Source organism: Hemiscyllium ocellatum, chromosome 10 (genome assembly GCF_020745735.1).
Source record: "Hemiscyllium ocellatum isolate sHemOce1 chromosome 10, sHemOce1.pat.X.cur, whole genome shotgun sequence".
In the NCBI taxonomy this organism is placed as follows: Eukaryota; Metazoa; Chordata; class Chondrichthyes; order Orectolobiformes; family Hemiscylliidae; genus Hemiscyllium; species Hemiscyllium ocellatum.
In genome coordinates this window covers 82,744,331-82,767,503 of record NC_083410.1, presented here as the reverse complement: position 1 = coordinate 82,767,503, position 23,173 = coordinate 82,744,331, and the positions used below count along the sequence as shown (strand labels likewise).

Genomic DNA, 23,173 nt, shown 5'->3' with positions numbered 1-23,173 from the left:
AACATGAGCAAAACTAATGTAGTTTATAAAATACCATGCAAGGACTGCACAAAACACTATATAGGACAAACAGGAAGACAGCTAACAATCCGCATACATGAACACCAACTAGCCACGAAACGACACGACCAGCTATCCCTAGTAGCCACACACTCAGACAACAAGCAACATGAATTCGACTGGGAAAATACTACTATCATAGGGCAAGCCAGACAGAGAACAGCCAGGGAATTCCTAGAGGCATGGCATTCATCCACAAACTCCATCAACAGACACATCGACCTGGACCCAATATACCAATCACTACAGCGAACAGCTGAAACTGACACCCGGAAGCAGCAAGGACAGACCACTATAAATGCCGGAAGAAACATCAAAGAAGCGCTTCGCAGGAGGCTCCAGAGCACTGATGATGTCTCCTAGCCAGGGGACGAAACGTTTGCAACCAAAACTTCCAGCTCGGCGAACAGAACCACTACATTATTGAAAGAATGGGGCCCATAAGGAACAAGTAGGGTAAGCTGCTCACTGAAGCAAAGGGTACAGTCGAGGTAGGAAGTGACTATTTTGCTTCTGTTTTTACCAAGTTATAAAATGGTGACAATGGTCCAATTGGAAATGTGGGTGTTGAGTAACTGAGCAGTTTAGCAATAGATAAAGAAAAAGTACTAAATAGACTGGCAGCAATCCAGGTAGAGAAGTCAGCAGGCCCGGATGGCGCACCTCCTTGCTTGCTGCGAGAGGTAAGGGAGTAAATTGCGGAACCATTGACAGTAATTTTCCAGGTCTCGCTGAACTCAGGGTTAGTCCTAGGAGAGTGGAAGATTACAAATGTAATGCCGTTATTTAAGAACGTTGCAAAGGATAACCCAGGAACCTACAGACCTGTCAACTTGACATCAGTAGCATGCAAACTAGTGGGGGCCATAATATGGGATAAGGTAAATATACTTAGAGAAAAATAAGTTAATGCTATATAGTCAGCAAGGGCAGGGCATGGCTGACAAATTTAATTGCATTATTGATAAGGTTATACAGACAGTAGATGAGGGTAATGCTGTGAAGTTTTCAGAAAACATTTGATATAGTGCCACATGGCAGATTAGTTAGTAAATTAGAAATATTTGGGATTGATGGGTTCCTGGCAGTATGGTTTAGAAGTTGGCTAAAAGATAGGAAACAGAGGGTAAGTATAGACAGATATTTCTCAGCTTGGAGACGAGTTGAAAATTGTGTTCACCAGGGATCAGTGTTGGGACCCTTCCTTTTTCTGTTTTACATTAATGATTATAAGATGAGTGTTGAGAGCAAAATTTCTAAATTTGAAGATGACACGAAGCTATTGAGAATAGTGAATTGTGACAATGATCCTGGGCGACTTTAATGGGACATTGACAAGTTGGCCAAATGGGCAGATACCTGGCAGATGAATTTCAGTGCAGAGAAAAGTTAGGTAATGCATTTTGGCTGAAGAAACACAGAACAACAATACTAGCTTCATGGCATAATTGTGAGGGGAGGACAGGTTCAGCGGGACTGCGGGTTGAAGTGCATAATTCTCTGAAGGTGGCCAGTTAAGTTGAAACAGTTCTTAAGAAGGCTTATGGAATCCTTTGGTGAATCAATATAGGCATAGAGTATCAAAGCAAGGAAGTGATGTGACAGCTCTGCAAATCATTGGTCAGATCACATTAGAAGTATTATGTTCAATTCTGGGCACCTTATCTAAGGAAGGATTTTAAAGCGCTGGAAAAAGTGAAAAGGAGATTTATAAGAGTGATGGATTTTAGATATAAGGAATGTTTAGAGAAATTGGGCTTATTCTCTTCGAGTAGAGAAGATTAAGAAGTGACCTTATTGAGGTGTTCAAAATTATTAACAGTTTTGTCAGGTCAAAGAATGATATTCTGTTACCTTTTGTTGGTATGTCAGCAGCGAGGCGTCATAATTTCAAGATTAACAACAAGACAGCTGGACTGAGATGTGGAAAGACCTCTTAGAGAGTTATTAACATTTAGAATGCACAGCCTGGAAGAGTGGTGGAAGCTGATAACATGGGAGGTTTCAAAAGAGAGCTTAATATGTATTTGTAAGTGATGAATTTAGAGGACTATGGAGATCGAGCTGGAGAATGGAACTAGCTGGAGCCTTTTAGGAGCCAGTCCAGACACGACAGATCAAATGACCTCCTTCTATACTGTAAAATTCTATGATTTTATCTGCTTATTCTCCCAAGCATGTTCTATTTCAACAGGAAAGCTTTATAGAATGTGAGCTTCACTCACCAAGCCAGCATTTAAAACCACTCCTGAATGCCCTTGAGAAGGTGGTGGTGAGTTTTTTCTTGAGTAGTTGTTGGTTAGCTGCACTCTTGGTCAGATGCAGCTTATATGATGTTGGCACAGCCAAAGTGGTATTACAAAAAGAAATTAGGCATTTTGGCTGAGTTGAAAATGTGTTGCTGGAAAAGCGCAGCAGGTCAGGCAGCATCCAAGGAGCAGGAGAATTGACGTTTTGGGCATGAGCCCTTCTTCAGGAATCTTTTGGCTTTTGGCTGAGTGACAGTGAAGGGATGGTGGTGATTATAAATCTCAATCAGAATGGTGTGTGGCTTGGAGGGGAGCTTTCAGTTGCTGCTGACCACTTGTATCTGCTGTCCTAAGAGGAGAAAGTGAGGACTGCAGATGCTGGAGATCGGAGTTTAAAATGTGTTGCTGGAAAAGCGCAGCAGGTCAGGCAGCAGCCTGTTCCTTGGATGCTGCCTGACCTGCTGCGCTTTTCCAGCAACATATTTTTAAGTTCTTCTAAGAGGTAGAGTTCAGTGGTTTGGAAGCTGCCTTCTGAATGAAGGAGCCTTGTGAGTGGAATGAATTCAATAGCTCTTTCAAAGATTCAAAATGGTGCAATAGGATAAATGCCTCCTATTTTGTATGATTTTATACTTCACTAAGGTTTTAAGGACTTCTACAACCTAAATGATAAAGGAGGATTTATTCATACATTGTAGTATTTGTATTATTTCAAAAATCACTCTGGATGAAACACAAAGATCTATCTGTCTTACATTTTTTGATTGGTCAAGGTAATCAAGCAAACCCTTCTCACTTATTGTATCAGTTTCTATGTATGTTTTGCTGGAAGTTCTTCACTCCTTTAGTTTTACTTGAATAATATAATGATTTATTTTTAATAATGGTCAATACTGTACTCAAGCTGGATGCAGATGACAAGCTGCTAGAAGAGGAAGGGACAGGAAAGAAACTGGCAGCAAGAAATCATAATTCCTCCAGGATATTCATGGAGTAACTTTCCATCTAAACTTCTGCAGTGATCTCTTTTAGAGATGCCTGTGCTTCATTATGGAGATTGTCACTGAAATCTTCCAACTGCTACAGTGGCAATTGCAGAGCAGGGCAAGGATCACATTTTAGAGGCTCTGAAACTGACTTGAACTTAAATGTATCTGATTCCTTTCAGGCTGCTGTTGGACATATTATATACTGTTGCACAAGGGAGGTCATTGAAGCTTTCTATGCAAAGAGGAATAACTCCATATTACTCCCATTTTCCAGAATCAGGTGGAATGAGCACAAGTGTTTTCGAACACTGAAAGTCTCTCCATGGTTCAGGGTGCCAATAATTGCAAAGACATTGCTTTTCAAGTGTTTAATACCAACTCTTCTAGTCACCTGAAATGAAAAGATTTCTACTTCCTAAATGTGAAGCTGGTGTGTGACCATAGCAGTGTCAATGCAGGATAATGACCACTATCCTGGTGGAAGCCATGACGTATTACAGCTAGCACAGCAAACCAAAGAATGGCTATGGTCAACCATTCTTCATTCATTCTTAAATCAGATTCAGTTGCAGAGTGACACCCATCACATGCTCTAGTCAGAATCCACTTCCCTCTCAAAATGTGCTGGCTTGCTGCAGATATTGCAGATAAATATAAATTATGTTCCGTGCTGATATATGTGTGCAGAAATAATTATAATGAGCGGTGGCATGAGATGGTATGCACCATTTGTCATACTTTATGAGTGTGCCTGATGTTTCATACCAGTGCTGTTGTGGTAACATCACTGGATGAATAACACAGATTCATGTTCAAATTCCACCACAACAGTTTGTAGAATTTAAGATCAATTAATAGAATGTGGAACTGAAGGCTAGTCTCAGTAATAGTGACCAATCATTGCTTGTTGTAAAATCCGTCAGAGGGGGAAGTCTGGCATCCTTCCCTAATCTGGGCTACATCTGATTCCAGTTCCACGGTAATGTAATTAACTGCTCTTTGAAACAGCCTTGCAAACCACTCAGTTCAAGGGTAATGAGGGGTATTCAACAAATGATAGTGCATGAAAATGGATGAAGTAACCACTCATTGAGATTCTCATGCAGAACTTCAGTGGTTATCTAAATTTACTCCCGTGAATTTTTAAACAGAAGGAAGTGTAGATATATTGTAAATATATACAAAGGAAGAAAGATGTAAACTTTAAATACATTAGTCCACAAGTCTGCCCCTGTCTAATTTAGCATGTCTTTTTACTGCATTCAAAGCAGGAAGTTTGCAGTTTACTTCTTGAGGTAAGTTTGATAGCTTAAAGCAGTGATATGTGTTTAAAGTGTTCATATAAAAATGCTTCTATATGTTCGTATAAATTTCCTTCTGAATTATTGTTGGTAATCTGATATGAGAAAAAAGATGATTTCTAGATCAAAATCCCTTCTAAGTAATTTATTGCCCATTCTGAACTTTGAATTTGATTAGTTCTCTTTTTCTGCTTATAGAGTTGTGGCCTGATCCAGCAAAGTACTGTTCATGTGGTCCAAACCACTTCTCAACTAACTCAAAATCCACCTACTGATACAACCACTGGCATTCTGGGGAAAAGAAATGGAGGTAAAGCGGACATCTTAAATCAGATGGATCTCAGTGCATCTGTCTTTCCAAGTCATCCTATGAATCTCAAAGCTGTCCTTGGAAATGGAGGTCAGGGTCATCTTAGCTGCTATGAATCTTCAGGTAAAGATCTCAGAGTTTTAAAAAAATACACAACATGCCCCTGACATTTGAATCAATTTAAACTTTTTCTTCTGACCTTTCTTCATGTTCTACCTTTGAGATTGACTGTGACACAAGGGGTACCTATTTCCAGATGACATGTTACACCTCATCTGCTAATTAGTCGCAGAGGGTTTAAGCAAATTGTGCAAAGGTCAGGGAACTGAAATACAGCGTAAAGAAGGAGAAAATAGATGAAGGGCAGAGAGACATTGTGACAATGCTAACACTTAAGAGAGGTCATAAAGACAGGGGTGCCGAAATGTCTGGGCAAGAGCCTAGTTTAAAAATGGCAGAGGAGTAGTCAGTTCTCCCAGTTCAGGTTTTCTCTGGTTTGGTGTAGCTGTAACAGTCAGAAGCTGCTCCAGTGGAGAAAGGTTCCAAGCTTCACAAGATGGTTCCTGACAGGCTTTCTCTCTGAAATCTCTCCTGCCTGTAAGAACCTGAGTTTGAATTTACCTTTTGCCAAGGGATGTGTTTATGGGATGTTACAGTATTTGGAACAGCTCTTTAGTTATGTTGTTATATCGAGTCAGTTGAGTTTTCATATTGTTAAGTTATTCTAAATTCTGTTGTCTTTTGTTCGTGTTTCAACTGTTGTGTTTAAATAAATTCTGTTTAGCTTAAAGCTGAGTGGTTTGACCAGCTCCATCACACCTGGAATATCCACTTCACATCTGCCTTTAAAATAATGAAAAGTTAGGTCTAGACTATCTTCTTAAATTGTTTTGAGGGAGTCTGGCTTGGTCCATAACAAACTGGGGGCTCTTGTTGAGGTTTTTTCTACAGTTCCAATTTGGGATTAGGGTTATTGGACTCAAAGGTGGCGAGTGGTAGGTGTTAGCATCCTTAGTTCTGGGTTTTGAATTCAGTTGGTTTAAACAGTAATAGCTCTTTCAGTCACTAGGAGTTTTCTGAGAGTTAAAAAAAGTGACTTTGGGGCTTTTCAAAAGGTGAGCAAGGCAAGCTGCTGGAATTGGCAGACAAGCTGGAGTTGGAGTTGCCTTCATCCATGAGGAAGGGAGGTATAATTACAGCATTAGCTCGGCATTTAAATCTGCTCGAAACACCATCAGAATCTTGGAAGTGGCTAAAATTCAATAGAAAATGAAGCAGTTTGAGTTAGAGGCAAAAAAAAGAGAAAAAAATTAAGCATTTTGAATTTTGATTAAAAGCAGACGAAAGAGAAAAAGAACAAATTGCCCTGACAGAACAAACAAAAAGGACAGAATCACTTTAGCAGAACAAGAGGAAAAGGAGAGGAAGGCCCTACCAGAAGAAAGGGAGAAAGAGGAAGAAGAAAAGGAGAAAGAGGGAGAGGAAAGAGAGAAAGAACGAGAGTTGGAACTTCATAAATTGGTACTTAGACAGGAAAGCCGGCTTGAAAGGATGGAGCTGAAGGTGGAAGGTAGGCTTAGTGAAGGTGAGCAAACCCATCGTAGCCAAAAGCATGGTGGGGATCTGTTTAAGTATGTCCAAGCATTGCCTAAATTTGATGAGAAGTATGTCAAAGCTCTTTTCATCTCATTTAAGAAGGTGGCTAAACAAATAAAGTGGCCAGTGACCATGTGGGTTTTGTTGATCCAAACAAAGCTAATAGGTAGAGCTAGTGAGGTATTTGCATCACTATTAGTGGAGGTATCTGGGGAATATGTGGAGGTGAAGAAAGCCATCTTGTGCCTGAAGCTTGTGCCTGAAGCCTACAGGCAAGGTTTCAGGAATCTAAGGAGGGACCCTGTTCGGACAAACATTGAATTTGAAAGGATCAAACAAAGTAATTTTGACAGGTGGATTACAGTATTAAAAATAGAACAAACCTATGACAATCTTAGAGAGACAATTATTTTGGAGGAGTTCAAAAACTCACTTCCTGAAATACTGTGTACTCATGTGGAAGAGCAGAGAGTTAAAACAGCAAGATTAGCAGCTGAAATGGCTGATGATTAAAAGTTGGTTCATAAATCAAAATTTGGCTTCCACCATCAATTTCAATCATGAAGGATAGAAATTGGGGAAAATAGATCTTGATGAAGGTCATAAAGATAGTTACTACAGGGTAAAAAGGAAACACATGAAGGGGAAAAGCAAGTTAAAAAGCTGTGGTGTTTTCACTGCAATAAAGTCGGCCACATGAAATCACAGTGTTGATGGGTTAGGAAAAGCACTGAGAAGACAGATGTAGGAAAACAGGATAAGCCAGTGAATTTTGTTGAAGTGATAAAGGAAAGCACAGTGGAAACTAAAAAGCTGCACCAAAATGTCCAACCTGTTTGGAGGTCGATTAAGGAGGAAGTGCCTGATCTTAAACCATCTACTTGCGAAGGTAAGGTTTACTTGCATAGGCCAGGAGCATAAAATAAAGTGGTAACAGTATTAAGAGATACAGGATTGTGTCAGTTTTTGATGTTGAGAGATGAGGAGAAGTGAAGCCAGAAAAAGTGTTAGTACATGGAATTCACGGTGAGACGAGGATTGTTCAATTATGTCGAGTAAGGTTAGAGTGTTCAGTCAGAAATGGAGAAGTTGTGGGAGGGATAATGGAAGAGCTCTCAGCTGCAGGAATACAGTTCATCCCTGCTAACAATACAGCTAGTTCACAGGTAGGAGTGCTGCCCTCTGTGGTTGAAAAGCCAGTGGAAAATCAGGCAATTGAGGTCTTACAAGAAGCATATCTTGGGATTTTTCCTGACTGTGTGGTAACATGGTCACAAAGTCACCAGTTGAAACAGGAGGAAAAAAATCAAAGAATACAGATAAGGAAGTTGAATGGTTGAGACAAAACAGGTGCAGGTGGGGGAAAAATTTAGCTCAGAGAAATTAACTGAGTTACAACAGAAAGATGAAAAACTGAAGCAATTGTATCAAAAAGCATACACAGAAGAAGAATCTGAGTGTATCTCTATGTGCTACTATCTTAAAATGATGTCTTCGTGAGGAAATGGAGACCATCACATATTCAGGCAGATGAGAAAAGAGCAGAAGTTCATCAAAGCATATTACCAGTGGGTTACACAAAGGGGGTGTTGCAAGTAGCACATTAATTACCAGTAGGAGGTCATTTAAGATAAACTCAAACTAAAATACAAAATATTACAACTGGCCTAAGAATGGAGTTGAATTTTGCCAGACATGCCATACATGTCAGGTAATTGAAAAACCTCAGGCAGTAATAAAATCTGCACCTGTAATATCAATTCCTGTATTTGAGGAACCTTTTACAAGAGTCTTAATTGATTGTGTGGGACCCTAACCTAAAACAAAAATTGGAAATCAGTGTTGTTGACAATAATGGATGTGTCTGTTAGATTTCAAAGGCCATTCCATAACACAATATCGCAGCTAAAAGGATTGTAGAAGAGTTACTCAATTCTTTTACTAGATACAGACAACCATAGAGATGCAGTCATGTCAAGAGGCAAATTTTACATCAAAATTGTTCAAGGAAGTTATGGACAGCTTAGAAATAAAACAATTCAAGCCTACTGCATACCATCCAGAAATGCAGGAGGCACTAGAAAGGTGGCACCAGACATTAAAAATCATGCTAAGGGCTTTTAGCCAAGACTATCCAACTACTGACTGTTTGCTCAACCAGTCTCTGACAGATAGCTGCCAGTGCCTTGTATATTGCAACTCATTGCCATCATTAGATATGATGATTCCTCACTGCAGTTTGGGATGGTGTAAGATCCATCTGGTAGTTTTGCTGCCACCATACTTAACGATGGCAGGACAGATTGAGAGAAATCAATAAGGCAAACCATATCCTAAGGTTTACTAATACAGGCATAGATTATAAAAGAAAGGATTAGCTTTTCCTCATTGGGTGGTTGTGGAGCAGAATCATTTGACACAGAATTTATTGCAACAGGATTGCAGTGTCATGGAATGTAATATTAAACAAATTTAGCTTGTGTCTTTCATATTTTAGACAAATCATGTTAGTTTCAGTTTCTTCATATGTAAATCACAGAACTTTTTTAAAGTTACATTCTGAAGATAGCTTTCAACCATAGGTGTTATCTCAGCTCAGATAATGCATTGAATGTGTGAAGTTAAAGTCTGTCTGTGTCCCAATGTTAGGTCAGGCTGATTCTATTTCTAAAGTGGGATTCACAGAATTTTTCATGGGTTTATGCAATTTTTGTGCAAAATAAAATGTAATTCTGCAAGTACAAATTCACTGCACAAACTTATATGTGTGTATGTGAGGTGGTGGGGGGGTGTAAGCATGAGTGTATGAGAGAGAGCTTGTGGATGAGAGACTGTCTGCGTGGGTGTGTCGGTCCAGAGAAGTGTGTGTGTGTGTGTGTGTGTGTGTGTGTGTGGGGTGGGGGGCGGGGGGGGAGCAGTGGGTGGGCTCAGTCTTGCCAATGTACCATGCCTCACGGCATCCTTGCCTGCAGCGTTAAAATAGGCACCGTTGGCAGAGTCACATGAGTACCTGCCACGTACATGGTGGGCGGTGTCCCCACACATAATGGAGGTATCCATGTCGACATTCTGACACGTCGTGCAATGGCTGCCGGGACAGGTTGTTTGGTGTTGTCCTGAAGGCCAGGGAGTTTGCAGCAAACAATGATCAGTTTGAGGTTTGGTGGTTGTTTAAAGGCAATAAATGGAGGTGTGAGGAAGATCGTGGCGAGGTGCTAATCCTCATTGATAATGTTATGCAGACTGCAAAGAACATGGCATAGTTTTTCGGCTTCCGGGAAGTACTGGACCAGAAAGGGTACCCTATTAGTTGCAGCTCATGTCTGTCTCCTAACGAGGTCATTACGGTTTATCATGGTAGCACATCGGAACTGGAGATCGATGAGTTGAGCATTGTACGCTGTTCATCTGAGAGCATGCTTGAGTACTTCCATGTGTCTGTCACTTTCCCCCTCATCTGAACAGATCCTGTGTATATATAGGGCATGTCCATAGGGGATGGCTGTTTTAAGGTGTTTAGGGTGGAAGCTAGAGGAGTGTAGCATCATGAGGTTATCCGTGGGTTTGTGATAGAATGAGGAGCGGAGATGCCCATCTTTGATGGAGATGCATGTGTCCAAGAATGAGACAGATACTAAAGAATGGTCCATGGTGAGTTTGATGGTGGGATGAAACTCGTTGATATCCCCTTATCGTTGTTACAGTGACTCCACGCCATGGATCCAGAGGAAGACAATGTCGTCAATATACCTTGTGTATAGTGTTGGTTTGGAGGTCCTGCTTAGAGAAGAAGTCTTGTTCAAACTTGTGCATGAAAATGTTGGCATATTGGAATGCAAATTTGGTCCGCACAGTTGTTCCATGTGTCTGGATGAAGAACTGGTTGTCAAAGATGAAAACGTTGTGATCGAGGATAAAGCGGATGAGTTGTAGGATAGTACCCGGAGACTGGCAGTTGTTGGTATTGAGTACTAAGGCTGTTGCCACGATGCCATCATTGTGGAGAATGCTGGTATAGAGTGCTGAAACATCCATTGTGACGAGGAATGTTAGTTCGACTGGTCCATGGGTATTGAGTTTCTGTAAGAAATCTGTAGTGTCACAACAGAAGCTTGGGGTCCCCTGTACAATGGGTTTCAAGATGTCTTCGACATTACCAGAGAGGTTCCCACACAGGGTCCCATTGCCTGATATGATGGGATGTCCTGGTATGTTAGCTTTGTGTATCTTCGGTAGGCAGTAGAAGTCCCCTACGCAAGAAGTACGTGGGATGAGGGCGTGTAGAGAACTCTGAAGGACTGGATCAAAGATCAATGTTTTTAGTTCATGGGTGTGCTCTTTGGTCAGGTAGGCTAATAGTTGCCTGCAGTGTTCCTAGTTCTTCAGTTGTTGGTACACTTCCTTGCAATAGGCCGTTCTATTCTGAATGATGTCTCCTCCTTTATCTGCTGGTTTGATGACAATATTGTGATTAGCTTTGAGAGCATGGATGGCATTGTGTTGTGATTGGGTGATAAAGAACAAAGAAAAGAACAAAGAAAATTTACAGCCCAGGAAAAGGCCTTTTGGACCTCCAAGTCTGAGCCAATCCAAATCCACTGTCTAAACTTGTCACCCAATTCCTAAGCATCTGTATCCCTCTGTTCCCCACCTAATCATGCATCTGTCAGACACATCTTAAATGAATCTACCGTGCCTGCCTCCACTACCTCTGCTGGCAACGCATTCCAGACACTCACCACCCTCTGTGTAAAGCACTTGCCGCATGTATCCCCCTTAAACTTTTCATCTCTCAACCTTGAAAGCGTGACCTCTTGTTATTGAATCCTTCACCCTGGGAAAAAGCTTATCTTTATCTACTCTGTCTATACCCTTCATGATTTTGTAGACCTCAATCAGGTCCCTCCCCATCTCCTTTTTTCTAATGAAAACAAACCTAATATACTCAACCTCTCTTCATAGCTAGCACCGTCTATATCAGGCAACATCCTCGTAAACCTTCTCTGCACCATCTCCAAAGCGTCCACATCCTTTTGGTAATGTGGTGACCAGAACTGTACACAGTATTCTAAATGTGGCCGAACCAATGTCTTGTACAATTGTAACATGACTTGCCAGCTCTTATACTCAATACCTTGTCCGATGAAGGTAAGCATACTATATGCTTTCTTGCCCATTCTATCCACCTGTGCAGCAACCTTCAGGGTACATTGGACCTGCACTCCCAGATCTCTCTGCTCATCAACCTTTCCCAAGGCTCTTCCGTTCATTGTATAATTTGCTCCAGAATTAGACTTACCTAAATGCATCACCTCACATTTGCCTGGATTGAACTCCATCTGCCACTTTGCCGCCCAACTCTCCAGTCTATCTATATTCTCTTGTATTCTTTGACTCCCTTATGCTTTCTACTACTCCAATCTTCATGTCATCTGCAAACTTGCTGATCATACCAACAGTGCCCTCTTCCAGATCATTTGTGGATATCACAAACAACAGTGGCCCCAACACTGATCCCTGTGGAAAACCACTGGTCACTTTTCTCCATTTTGAGAAACTCCCTTCAACTACTACTCTCTGTCTCCTGTTACTCAACCAGTTCTTTATCCACCTGGCTAGGACACCCAGCACCCTATGTGACTTCACTTTCTCTATTAGTTTACCATATAGAACCTTATCAAACACTTGAATAAAATCCATGTATATGACATCAACAGCCCTTCCTTCATCTATCAACTTGATCACTTCCTCAAAGATCTCTATTAAGTTGGTAAGGCACAATCTCCCCCGTACAAAACCGTGTCGCCTATCACTGATAAGCCCATTCTTTTCTAAATATCATTAGATCTTATCCCTCAGTACCTTCTCCAGCAACTTTCCCACCACTGACGTCAGGTTCGCTGGTCTGTAGTTACCCGGAATATCCCTACTACCCTTCTTGTACAGGGGGAACAATAGGACCAAGCTTCCAGTCCTCCGGCACCTCATCTGTGTTTAAGGATGCCACAAAGATATCTGCTAGGGCCCCAGCTATTTCCTCTCTAGCCTCCCTCAGCAACCTGGGATAGATCCCATACAGTCCTGGGGATTTATCCACCTTAATAACCTCTAGCCTTGCCAACACATCGTCCCTACTTATGTCAACCTGATCCAGACTAATCAAACTTCTATCTCTAATCCGAACATTCATAATGTTCCTCTCTTTAGTGAACACTGATGCAAAGTAATCATTCAGAATCTCACCCATTCTCTCAGGTTCGACACACAGCCTTCCTTCATTATCCTTTCATGGACCAACCCTTTCTTTAGTTACCCACTTGCTTCTTATATAAGAATAAACTGCTTTGGGATTCTCCTTAATTTTGTTTGCTAAAGCTATTTCATGACCCCCTTTTAGCCCGCTTGATTCTTCGTTTAAGACTGGTCCTACTCTTCCGATATTCCTCCAGGGCCCATTCTGTTCTTAGCTGCCTGGACCTTATGTACGCTTCCCTTTTTCTCTTGGCTAGTTGTACAATTTCTCCTGACAAGCACAGTTCACGAATCTTGCCTTTCCTATCCTTTGCCTTCAATGGGATATGCCTATCCTGCACTATCTTTAACCTATCTTTGAAAGCCTCCCACATATCAAATGCAGAATTCCCATCAAATAGCTGTGTCCAATCCACATTTCCCAGCTCCTGCCTAATTTTGAAATAATTGACCTTGGCTCAGTTTAGTGTTCTTCCCTTAGGACCACTCTCATCTTTGTCTACAAGTATTCTAAAACTTACAGAATTGTGGTCACTGTTCCCAAAGAAATCCCCGACCACAACTTCTACCACCTGTCCTGGCTCATTCCACAATACCAGGTCCAATATGACCCTTCCCTCATCGGACTATTTAAAAGTAAAAACAATGACTGCAGATGCTGGAAACCAGATTCTGGATTAGTGGTGCTGGAAAAGCACAACAGTTCAGGCAGGTATTCCTGATGAAGGGCTTTTGCCCGAAACGTCGATTTTACTGCTCCTCGGATGCTGCCTGAACTGCTGTGCTTTTCCAGCACCTCTAATCCAGAATCTCATCGGACTATTGACATACTGCTCTAGAAAACTCTCTTACAAATTCTACCCCATCCAGACCTCTGACGCTAAGTGTATCCCAGCCAATGTTGGGAAAATTAAAATCTCCCATCACTACTACCCTATTGCCTCTACATCTTTCCATAATCTGCTTACGTATTTGTTCTTCTGCCTCACGCTCACTGTTGGGAAGCCTGTAATACACTCCAGCAATGTAACTGCACCCTTCTTATTTCTCAGCTCCACCCATAATGCTTCACTACCCAAGCCCTCTATAGTGTCCTCCTTTAGCACAGCCGTGATATCATCCCAGACCAGCAATGCAACTCCACCCCCACTTTTACTTCCCTCCTGTCCTGTCTGAAGCATCTATATCCTGGAACATTTAGTTGCCAATCATGCCCTTCCTTCAATGATTGCAATAACATCATACTCCCAGGCACCAATCCAAGCCCTAAGTTCATCTGCCTTACACACTGTACTCCTTGCATTAAAGTAGATGCATTTCAGGCCACCAGTTCTTTTGCGTTCATCTGCTATCTGCCCCATTTTCCCCTTATTAATGCTATTTTATTAATGCTAACTTCATGATTCTTACAGTTTCCATCTTGCTGTCCACTTGTCTTCTCTTCTGGTTCCCAAACCCCTGCCACATTAGTTTAAAACCTCCCCAGCAGCAATAGCAAAAACTCTCCCAAGAACATTGGTTCCACTCTGGTTCAGATGTAGACCATCCATTTTGTAATAGTCCCACCTTCCTCAGAACTGGTCCCAGTTTCCAACAAACTTGAAACCCTCCCTCATATACCATACCTCAAGCCACATGTTCTTCCTGCCTATTTTTTCATTTCTATGCTGGCTAGCATGTAGCACTGGTAGTAGTCCTGAGACCACTACCTTCTTTACCCTCTTTAACTTTTCTCCTAGTTCCCTAATTCTTCTTTCAGGACCTCATCTCATTTTTTACTTATATCGTTGGTGCCTATATGCATCAAGACAACTGGCTGTTCACCCTTCCCTTTAGGAATGCTCTGCAGCCAGTTGGTGACATCCCTGACCCAAGCACCTGGGAGGCAACACACCATCCAGGAGTCCCATTTTTGGCCACAGAACCGCCTGTCTACTCTTCTTTCAATATAATCCCAAATGGCGATGGCCCTACGAGTCTTTTTCCCACCTTTCTGAACAGCAGTACCTACCACAGTGCCATGATATTGGCAACTGCTGCCCTCCCCTGGTGAGCCATCTCCCCCAACAGTATCTAAAACACTATACCTGTTTTAGAGGGAGATGACCGCAGGGGACAACTGCACTTACTCTTTTTCTTCCTTTTGGTCACCCATTCACTATCTCCCTCAGCAATTCTAACCTGTGGTGTGACCAGTTCACTAAACGTGCTATCCATGACCTTCTCAGCATTGCGGATGCTCCACAGTGTCATGCGGTCAAACAACAGCTGCAGCTGGACACATATCTTGCAAGTGTAAGAGTCAGGAATGTCAGCAACATTCCTAAGCTCCCACATCAAGTAAGAGGCACACGCCACGGGTCTGAGGGCCCCTGCCATTGTAAGCCTACCTTTATAACCGCTAACTACAACCAAACAATGCACTTAAATAAATGAAAAAGAAAGATAAAAAAAATAAAAGCTTTACCTTACAGAGTCTTTTTCTTCTGGTTAGAGGAGGTGGGCGGGAGGGAGATACAACATGTGTAGTATCTCGGGTTTAGCCGCAGCCCAAATATATACTAAGTCCTTACCTTCCCGGCACTCTCTTGATCTCCACTTCCACTGTGTCTCCCGCTGCTCCAGGACAGGAAAAAATGGGAAAACTTATCCTTCCCGGCAGCCCTCGCTTCTCTCCATCTTCTCTCCTCGCCACTCTGTCAAAATGGAGGCCCGACTCCCGAGGTAAGTCCCTTTTTAAGTGGGAAGACTTACCCTTCCCAGCAGCCCTCGCATCTCTCCTCACTGCTCTGTCAATATGGAGGCCCAACTCCTGAGGTAAGTTCCTTCTTAAGTGGGAAAACTTACTCTTCCCGACAGCCTTCGCTTTTCTCTACCTTCTCTCCTAACCGCTCTGTCAGAATGGAGGCCTACCTCATTTTGCTCTACCTTGTGAATCTGGCATTTATATATTTCCTGACAGTTTGAGCACACATGTCAAGCCCAGGTCAGTGGCCCTCTAGTGGGGTCCACGTTGACTCCTTCTTTGGTCGCTCCTCTACAGATCTCTGTGATGACTGTTCCAGTTCGACGGTGTGCTCATTGGGATCACTGCTGGCATCTTGAAAGAATTCCCAGAGTCTCATTCATCTGATGAATTCCTCTGTGTCTGCTGCAAGATCCATGGGTACCAGAAATTGAGCCCCGTACTAAGAACTTCAATCTCTTCCAGTTGAAGGGTGTGATCCACTAAGTTGACGAATGATTTCACCGTGGTGATAACATTTTCCACTGTGGTGCCGGGGTCTTGGCTACTGCTGGTCTTGATGCCAAGTTTCTCCAGTTCTTGTTCTTGGTGTGCATGTAAATGGTGTAGTTTGTCACCTTGACGGGCAAAATGACACAGAAAAAAGGATTACAGATCACGAGCCCATTCAAATCAACCTACAACATAGAGTATGTGGGGAAACTTTGCCATCTCAACTCTTGAAAACTCCTAAATCATTTCGTGCACCAACTCTACAGCAGGCACCACAACCATGAAATTAAGATGGAATCCACACTCTCAGCTTGCACTCAGGGTGCAGCAGTACAGTTACGCGACATTGCCAAACAGGCAAAGCAGCAAAACTACACCGAAACTACACCAAACTACAACATGCACATTAAGAACAAGAAATGATCCCTCCCAGTCGGGGAACACCTCAGTGGATAGGGACATTCAGCCTTGGACCTTCAGGTGACCATCCTCCAAGGCAGACTACAGGACAGGCAACAATGCAAAGTGGCCGAGGAGAGGTTGACAGCCAAGTTCAGTACCCATGGGGCTGGCCTCAACCGGGACCGTGGGTTCGTGTTACACTACAGGTGACCTCACTGTGCTATACACTCTCTCTCTCTGTCACACACACCTACAGACCCATACACCCACACTGACCCTCTCTCATACACAAGCTCTTTCTCATATGCTCACATATATGCCTCCACACTCACACCCCACAAGCACCCTCTCTCAAATGTAGGAAGATGGATAGGTTAGGACAGGTTAGGGAGGTGGAGGAGGAGGGGTGAGGTTAGACATGGGATAAGGCTTGGTGAGGAGGGATTTTGAAGCTGATGAAATCAAATGAGGAGGCCTTTGGACTATAAGCTTCCCAAGCGAAAGCTTCCTCTGACAGTGGAGGAGGCCAAGGATGGACTGGGGTTAGAAGGTAGGGGGGAATTGAAATGAATGGCAACCGGAAGGTCAGGTTGGTTAATGTGTATTGAGCGCAGATGCTCCGTGAACTGGTCCCCAAGTCTGCGTTTGGTCTCCCCGATACAGAGGAGACCACATCAGGTGCAACGGATGCAATAGATGAAGTTGGATGAAGTGCAGGTGAATCTCTGTTAGATCTGGAAAGGTTACTTAGGGCCTTGGATGGAGGTGAGGGAGGAGGTGTAGGGGCAGGAGTTGCGCCTCTTGCAGTTGCGGGAAAGGTACTGTGTGGAAGAGAATATGGTGGGGATTGTAGAGTTGAGGGAGTCTCAGAGTGAGCAGTCACTCTGAAAAGCAGACGGGGTGGGGAAGGAAATATCGTTTTGGTGGTGGAGTCTGATTGTAGCTGGCAGAAATGTCATGGGATGATATTGTGGGATGATGTATTGGTTTTGGAGGTTGGTGTGGTGGTATGTGAGGACTAAGTGGACTCTATCATTGTTGTTGGGAGCAAGGGGTTTGAAGGCAGAAGTGCAGGAGATGGAGGAGATATGGTTGAGGGCATCCTTAAATACTGCAGAGGGGAAACTGTGGTCCGTAAAGTAGAAGGATATCTGCGATGACCTGGAGTATCTTGGGAGTTGATGCAGTGGAGGTGGAGGAATTGGGAGTATGGGGTAGCAAGTTTGCAGGAGGTGGGTGAGAGGTGTTGTCGAGGTAGTTGTGGGAGTAAAGGGTTTGAAATGGATATCAGTGGTGAGTCCATGTCCAGAGATGGAGATGGAGATGGAGAGATCCAGGAAGGGTAAGGAGATGTCAGAAATGGTCGAGGTGAATTAGAGGGTGGATGGAAGGTGTTGGCGAAGTTGATGAATTGCGTGAGCTCCTCACGGGGAGATGAGGCAGCACTGATGCAGTCATAAATATAGCGAAGGAGAGGGTGAAGGATGGTGCTGGTGTAGTTGCGAAAGAAAGACTGTTCCATGAATCCTACAAAGAGATAGGAATAGCTGGGGCCCAGGAAGGTGCCTATGGCTACGCCTTTGGTTTGTAGGAAATGGGAGGAATAAAATAAAAAGTTGTTGAGGGTGAGGACCAGTTCTGCCAGGCGAATAAGGGTGTCAGTGGAGGGGCACTAGTTGGGCCTATAAGAGAGGAAGAAGCAAAGGGCTTTTAGGCCGTCCTTGTGAAGGATGCAGGTGTAAAGGGTACAGATGTTGGGGGCCAGGGAATTGAAGTTTTGGAAGTGGTGGACGGCGTGTGTTGTGACTCGAGTGTAGGTGAGGAGTTTCTATACAAAGGGGAAAGAACAAGAGTTGAGGTAAGAGGAGATGAGCTTGGTAGGGCAGGAGCAGGCATTGACTTGGATTGACCAGGGCAGTCTGGTTTAAGGATTTTGTGTAGGAGATAGAAATGCGGGGTTGGGGATCTATCACGTTAAGGCTGTAGAAGGGAGATCTCCCAAAGTGGTGAGGTTGTTGATGGTCTGGGAGATGATGATTTGGTGATCAGAGGTCATGGTCGAAGTGGAGGTGTCAGAGAGTTGGCATCTGGTCTCAGCCATGTATTGGTCAGTTCGCCATACTACCACCGGGCCACCCTTATCAGCAATTATCTTCGCAGGATTCATGAAACATGAAAAATTATCTTCTGCAACTACACCAGCACCATCCCTCACTTCTTCCTCCACTATATTGTTGACTGCATTGGTGCTGCCTCATGCTCCCACAGTTCATCAACTTCACAAACACCTTCCACCCCACTTTCAAATTCACCTCGTCCACTTCTGACACCTCCTTCCCCCTCCTGTACCCCTCAGTCTCCATCTCTGGAAATTGACTCAACAACAATAACGATACCAACCACTCCATCAACCTCCGAATCCATTGTCTCATCCTCCAACATTTATACCACCTCAATCAGACCCTACCACCAAAAAGATATTTCTTTCCCCACCCCTGTCTGCTTTCCACATGGACTGCTCATTCTGCGACTCCCTCATCAACTCTACACCCGCCACCAACTTCTTCACTACAATTGGTACCTTTATCTGCTACAGTAAGAGGTACAACTCCTGCCCCCACACCTCCTCTCTTACCTCTGTTCAAGGCCCTAAATAATCCTTCCAGATCCAACAGAAATTCACCTGCACGTCATCCGACCTCATCTATTGCATCCGTTGCTCCCGATTTGGTCTCCTCTATGTCAGGGAGACTAAACACAAACTCGGGAACCAGTTCATGGAGCATCTGCACTCAGTATGTATTAAGCAACCTGATCTTACAGGTGTCATCCACTTTAATTTCCCCCTCCCACTACCCCGTCGACACGTCCATCCTTGGCTTCCTCAACTGTCAAGAGTTAGGCCAAATGGAAGCTGGAGGAATAACACCTTATCTTTCGCCTGGGAAGCTTACAGTCCAATGACCTCAACATTTGACTTCATCAGCTTCAAAACCCCTCCTCCACAAGCCTTATCCCATGTATAACCTCACCCCTCCTCTTCACCTCCCTGACCTGCCCTAACCGGTCCATCTTCCTACTCACCTGTCCATTTCATCTTTCCTAATGATCAATCACAAGAAACCTTCATTCACCTACCACCATCCCACCTACCCTTCTCCCAGCCCCACCTCCTTTCCTCTATATACTTGTGGGCTCCCTTCCCCTTCCCAGTCTTGACAAAGGGTTTTGGCCTGAATCATTGACTTTCCTGCTCCTCAGATGCTGTCTGACCTGCTGTGCCCTTTCAGCTTCACATCTATCACCTCTGACTTCCAACATCTGCAGTCCTTACTGTCTCCAATCATTTAAACCATCTGGCTCATTCGCGTTCTTCAGTCAAAAACCCTTGACATTCTTATCTTGTACCTTACCTTACCTAGATATGATGCCAGACTCACAATAGTTATAACAGTCATTGCAAAGATAGTTAAAAATCACACAACACCAGGTCATAGTCCAACAGGTTTATTTGGAAGCACTATTTCGAAGCAATGCTCCTTGAGCACCTCCTTGTACACTCCAGTCGAACAATAGCACCTCCAAATCATTTTAAGGAAAGGCATCATGGCTGTTATGTTCTTTTCTACCCAAGATTCAACTGTAGACAGATAGTATCCACTAGGAGCTAAGTACAGTACATCTGACTCCTATCAATGCTGCTCAGCGACTGTCTAACAAGTCACCAAAGTAATTCATCATACCTTGTTAAGGGAGATCATGATTGACAGCAGTTTAATGTATGGCTCTTAAAGATGTATGTTAATATCATGCAAAAATTGCTCTTTTTTGAAATAAAGATTTATTCTTAGGCAATCAAGCTATTTACATAGCAACAAAAGAAAATAACCTTCCATCTAAATGTTCTTTAACATAATCATAAATTTACAAGGGGTATATGCTTGTCTTGATTGAATTGTCAATCTTGCAAGTTGTGAGCATGGATGGGAGGCTTGCAATATGGCTAAGTGCATGTAGATGAGATAAAAATGAAGGGTTGAGAAGTGATAAAGATTGTTGGTATATGAGTGATTGGGTATAGTGAATCGAACAGTGGATGCACTAGCATTCAGATACCCCATTTTAAGACTGAAATTCTCATCTTGAGAATTTGTGTCAGATTCAGAAACTTCTTCCTGCATTGGATCCGTTTGCCTGGAGCCACACTCCTGATGTTAACATAGGAACTCAGAAACAGTAATAGGCTTTTCAGCCCTTCCAGTCTGTTCTGCCATTTATTGAGATAATGGCTGATCAGGGGTCCAACTCCCTATACCTGCCTTTGGCCCATATCCCTTAATACCTTTGCTTAACAAAAGTTTATCTGACTCAAATTTAAAATTAACAACTGATCTAGCATCAACAGCTGTAAATCTCCATTGTTACTTCATCCTACTGATTCCTGAGTTTGTGACTCAGTGTCCTCAATTGGATATAGGATATCTCTGTTTCTCTTTAGCTCTTGCATTAAAGCCTTCAAAATATAATCAAAAAATCTTGTAACATACTATGTTACATGTTCAGCCATTTCTCAAAGTTGTCGTCAGCAATCATTACTAAAAGTCCACCAAGGAAATTCCATGTAACTGGTAATGGGTTCTGTGGGTCCTTGTGTGGTTGATTAGCCCTGTCTAGAGACATGTCTCTGACCACATATTTGTTAGATGTTTGTGAGAGGTGGAACTGGTCTCCTCTAGGTGGACGCCCTATGCGGGACATCTTTTAATGTGAGAATGCTCTTGCATATCATCAGACAGAGTCCTTGACAGAAAGTAGATCCAGCTTCCTGGCAAGGAAGACTTCAATGACTGGGGACCTCCCCACTGCTGCTGCAGCCTTCATCTGCTGTTGCAGCCATTGATATCACACAAATATCTTCTGCCAGAATCTCCACTGAGAACTTGTTTTGGATTGGCTTTGACCATACCATCATGATGGCTGGCTAACAGTTAAGAACTCTTACTCTCTGAATCAACAAAATGTACAAACCTCTTTACTGCACCATGATAGCAATCCTCAAAGTATCAAAACAGTGACTATGACTTTTTGTCACCACAATGCACCTTATCTTTAACAGGACCAAGTTGTCTTTCAATTTGTGATATTAATTCTTCCTCAAATGCATGAATCCATTGATCAGTGCAGGTAACATCGGCTGCAAACAAAAACAATATAAAACAGTGGGCAGCAAAACATTGATGCATTGCTTGCAGTGCAATGTGCAGTTTCAGAACAATTATGTACTCTGATCTCCACACCCATTTTCAGGAAATATTCAAATTAACTTCCCGGGATTAAAATAAAATAGATTATAGTAAATATTAGCTTCATAATTCATTGGACTGAATGAGGTGAATTCAAAAAGTACTGACAGAACTGGAAAATAGGGCAAAAAGAGTGAATGAGAACAGAAAATGAGTAACATCAAAAGAAAGACAAAGTCTTTTAGCTTTTATCGTGAAGTGTATTTGAGAACAGAAGTACAAGAGTATGCTGAAAAGTGTATAATGTCACCACACACAGCACCATCTTACATAAAAGATCCCTAGGTACAAAAAACTTAGGTACAAAGTAGTAAGAGAACAGATTTAAATAGTTAAGCATTACCTTCAAAAAATAAGTAGAAAAATAAAGAAGTAAGGCAACAGTTAACGCTAAAGTCTTTCTTAGTTTAAACTAGAAAACAGAATTAAAAACTTTGTTAATTTAAAAATTCAGTAGTCTTAGATGAAACCTCCACTTATCTCGCTGTCTGGGAAACTTCAGCTGTCTGTTCTCGATATCACCGCCACAGGGGGACCTCCCTCAATGCTTGTTCTTCTCGATTGGGATTGCAATGCCATTGCTGCTGCTGCTTCCACTGAAGCTGCCGCCGCCCTGATTTCCTCTTGCTGCTTCTAGGACCCACTCACATGCCAAGAAAGTGCCATACCGAACCAAGAGACCGGGCTGAGGGACCACCATCAGCTACCAACTGCTGAGAGATCAGACCAAGACACCACATAAGCCGCTGAAAGACTATCATGTGAGAAATAAAAGGGAAAGAAACAGATGGATCAGACAACCTCTGCTGAAGCATCCTACTCTGCCGCCATCTTAGATCCATACATTTACACATTTAGAAATGGACAAATAGTAAAAAGGTAGTCAAAAGAATGAAGAAATCGATTAAAGACTATGAAAATTATTTAGATGTTTTTGTGGTATAAAATTAATACTTTACATCTGCTTTCATTAATGAAAATGGATAATGCAGAAAAAATTAACAATTGAAAGGCATCTGATCTGGAGATGATGCAGTCTAGTTTGCTAAGGGCAGCAAGAGTGGAAATTGCAGATGATTTAGCCACAATCATTCATCTCATTTTAGCTTTATCAAGTGTACTGGAGGTTTGGTGAATTCAGGAATGTTCAACTGGTTTTTTTAAAAATGGGTTAATAAATGAAAGCCAGTTTGGATTCTTAAAAATAAATTATGTTTGCCCAACCTGACTGGGTTTTTTGATGAAGTAATGGAGAGGTCTGTTTGAGTATAATGCAATAGAGTATAATACAGTTTTAAAAAATATTTGATTGTGCATATTGTAAATAGTTAAAGTAATTGAAATGCATGGAATGAAATGCTTAAAGGTCAGGAAGTAATGAATATTGGTTGATGGTTATTTTTCAGACTGGAGGCAAATGTGTAATCAGGTTGGTTTTGAGGCTATTGCTAATAGTATGTATTGTTGACTTGG

At 42.5% G+C, this 23,173-nt stretch overlaps 1 protein-coding gene across 1 annotated transcript in view; it reads left to right on the top strand.

Annotated features, from left to right (window-relative positions):
- Positions 1-23,173, top strand: part of prkn (parkin RBR E3 ubiquitin protein ligase) — a 1,131,251-nt gene that overhangs the window by 422,807 nt on the left and 685,271 nt on the right. The window contains exon 3 of the mRNA XM_060831013.1: positions 4,798-5,032. Coding sequence (XP_060686996.1) covers positions 4,798-5,032 — 235 coding nt within the window. The remainder of the gene's footprint in view (positions 1-4,797; positions 5,033-23,173) is intronic.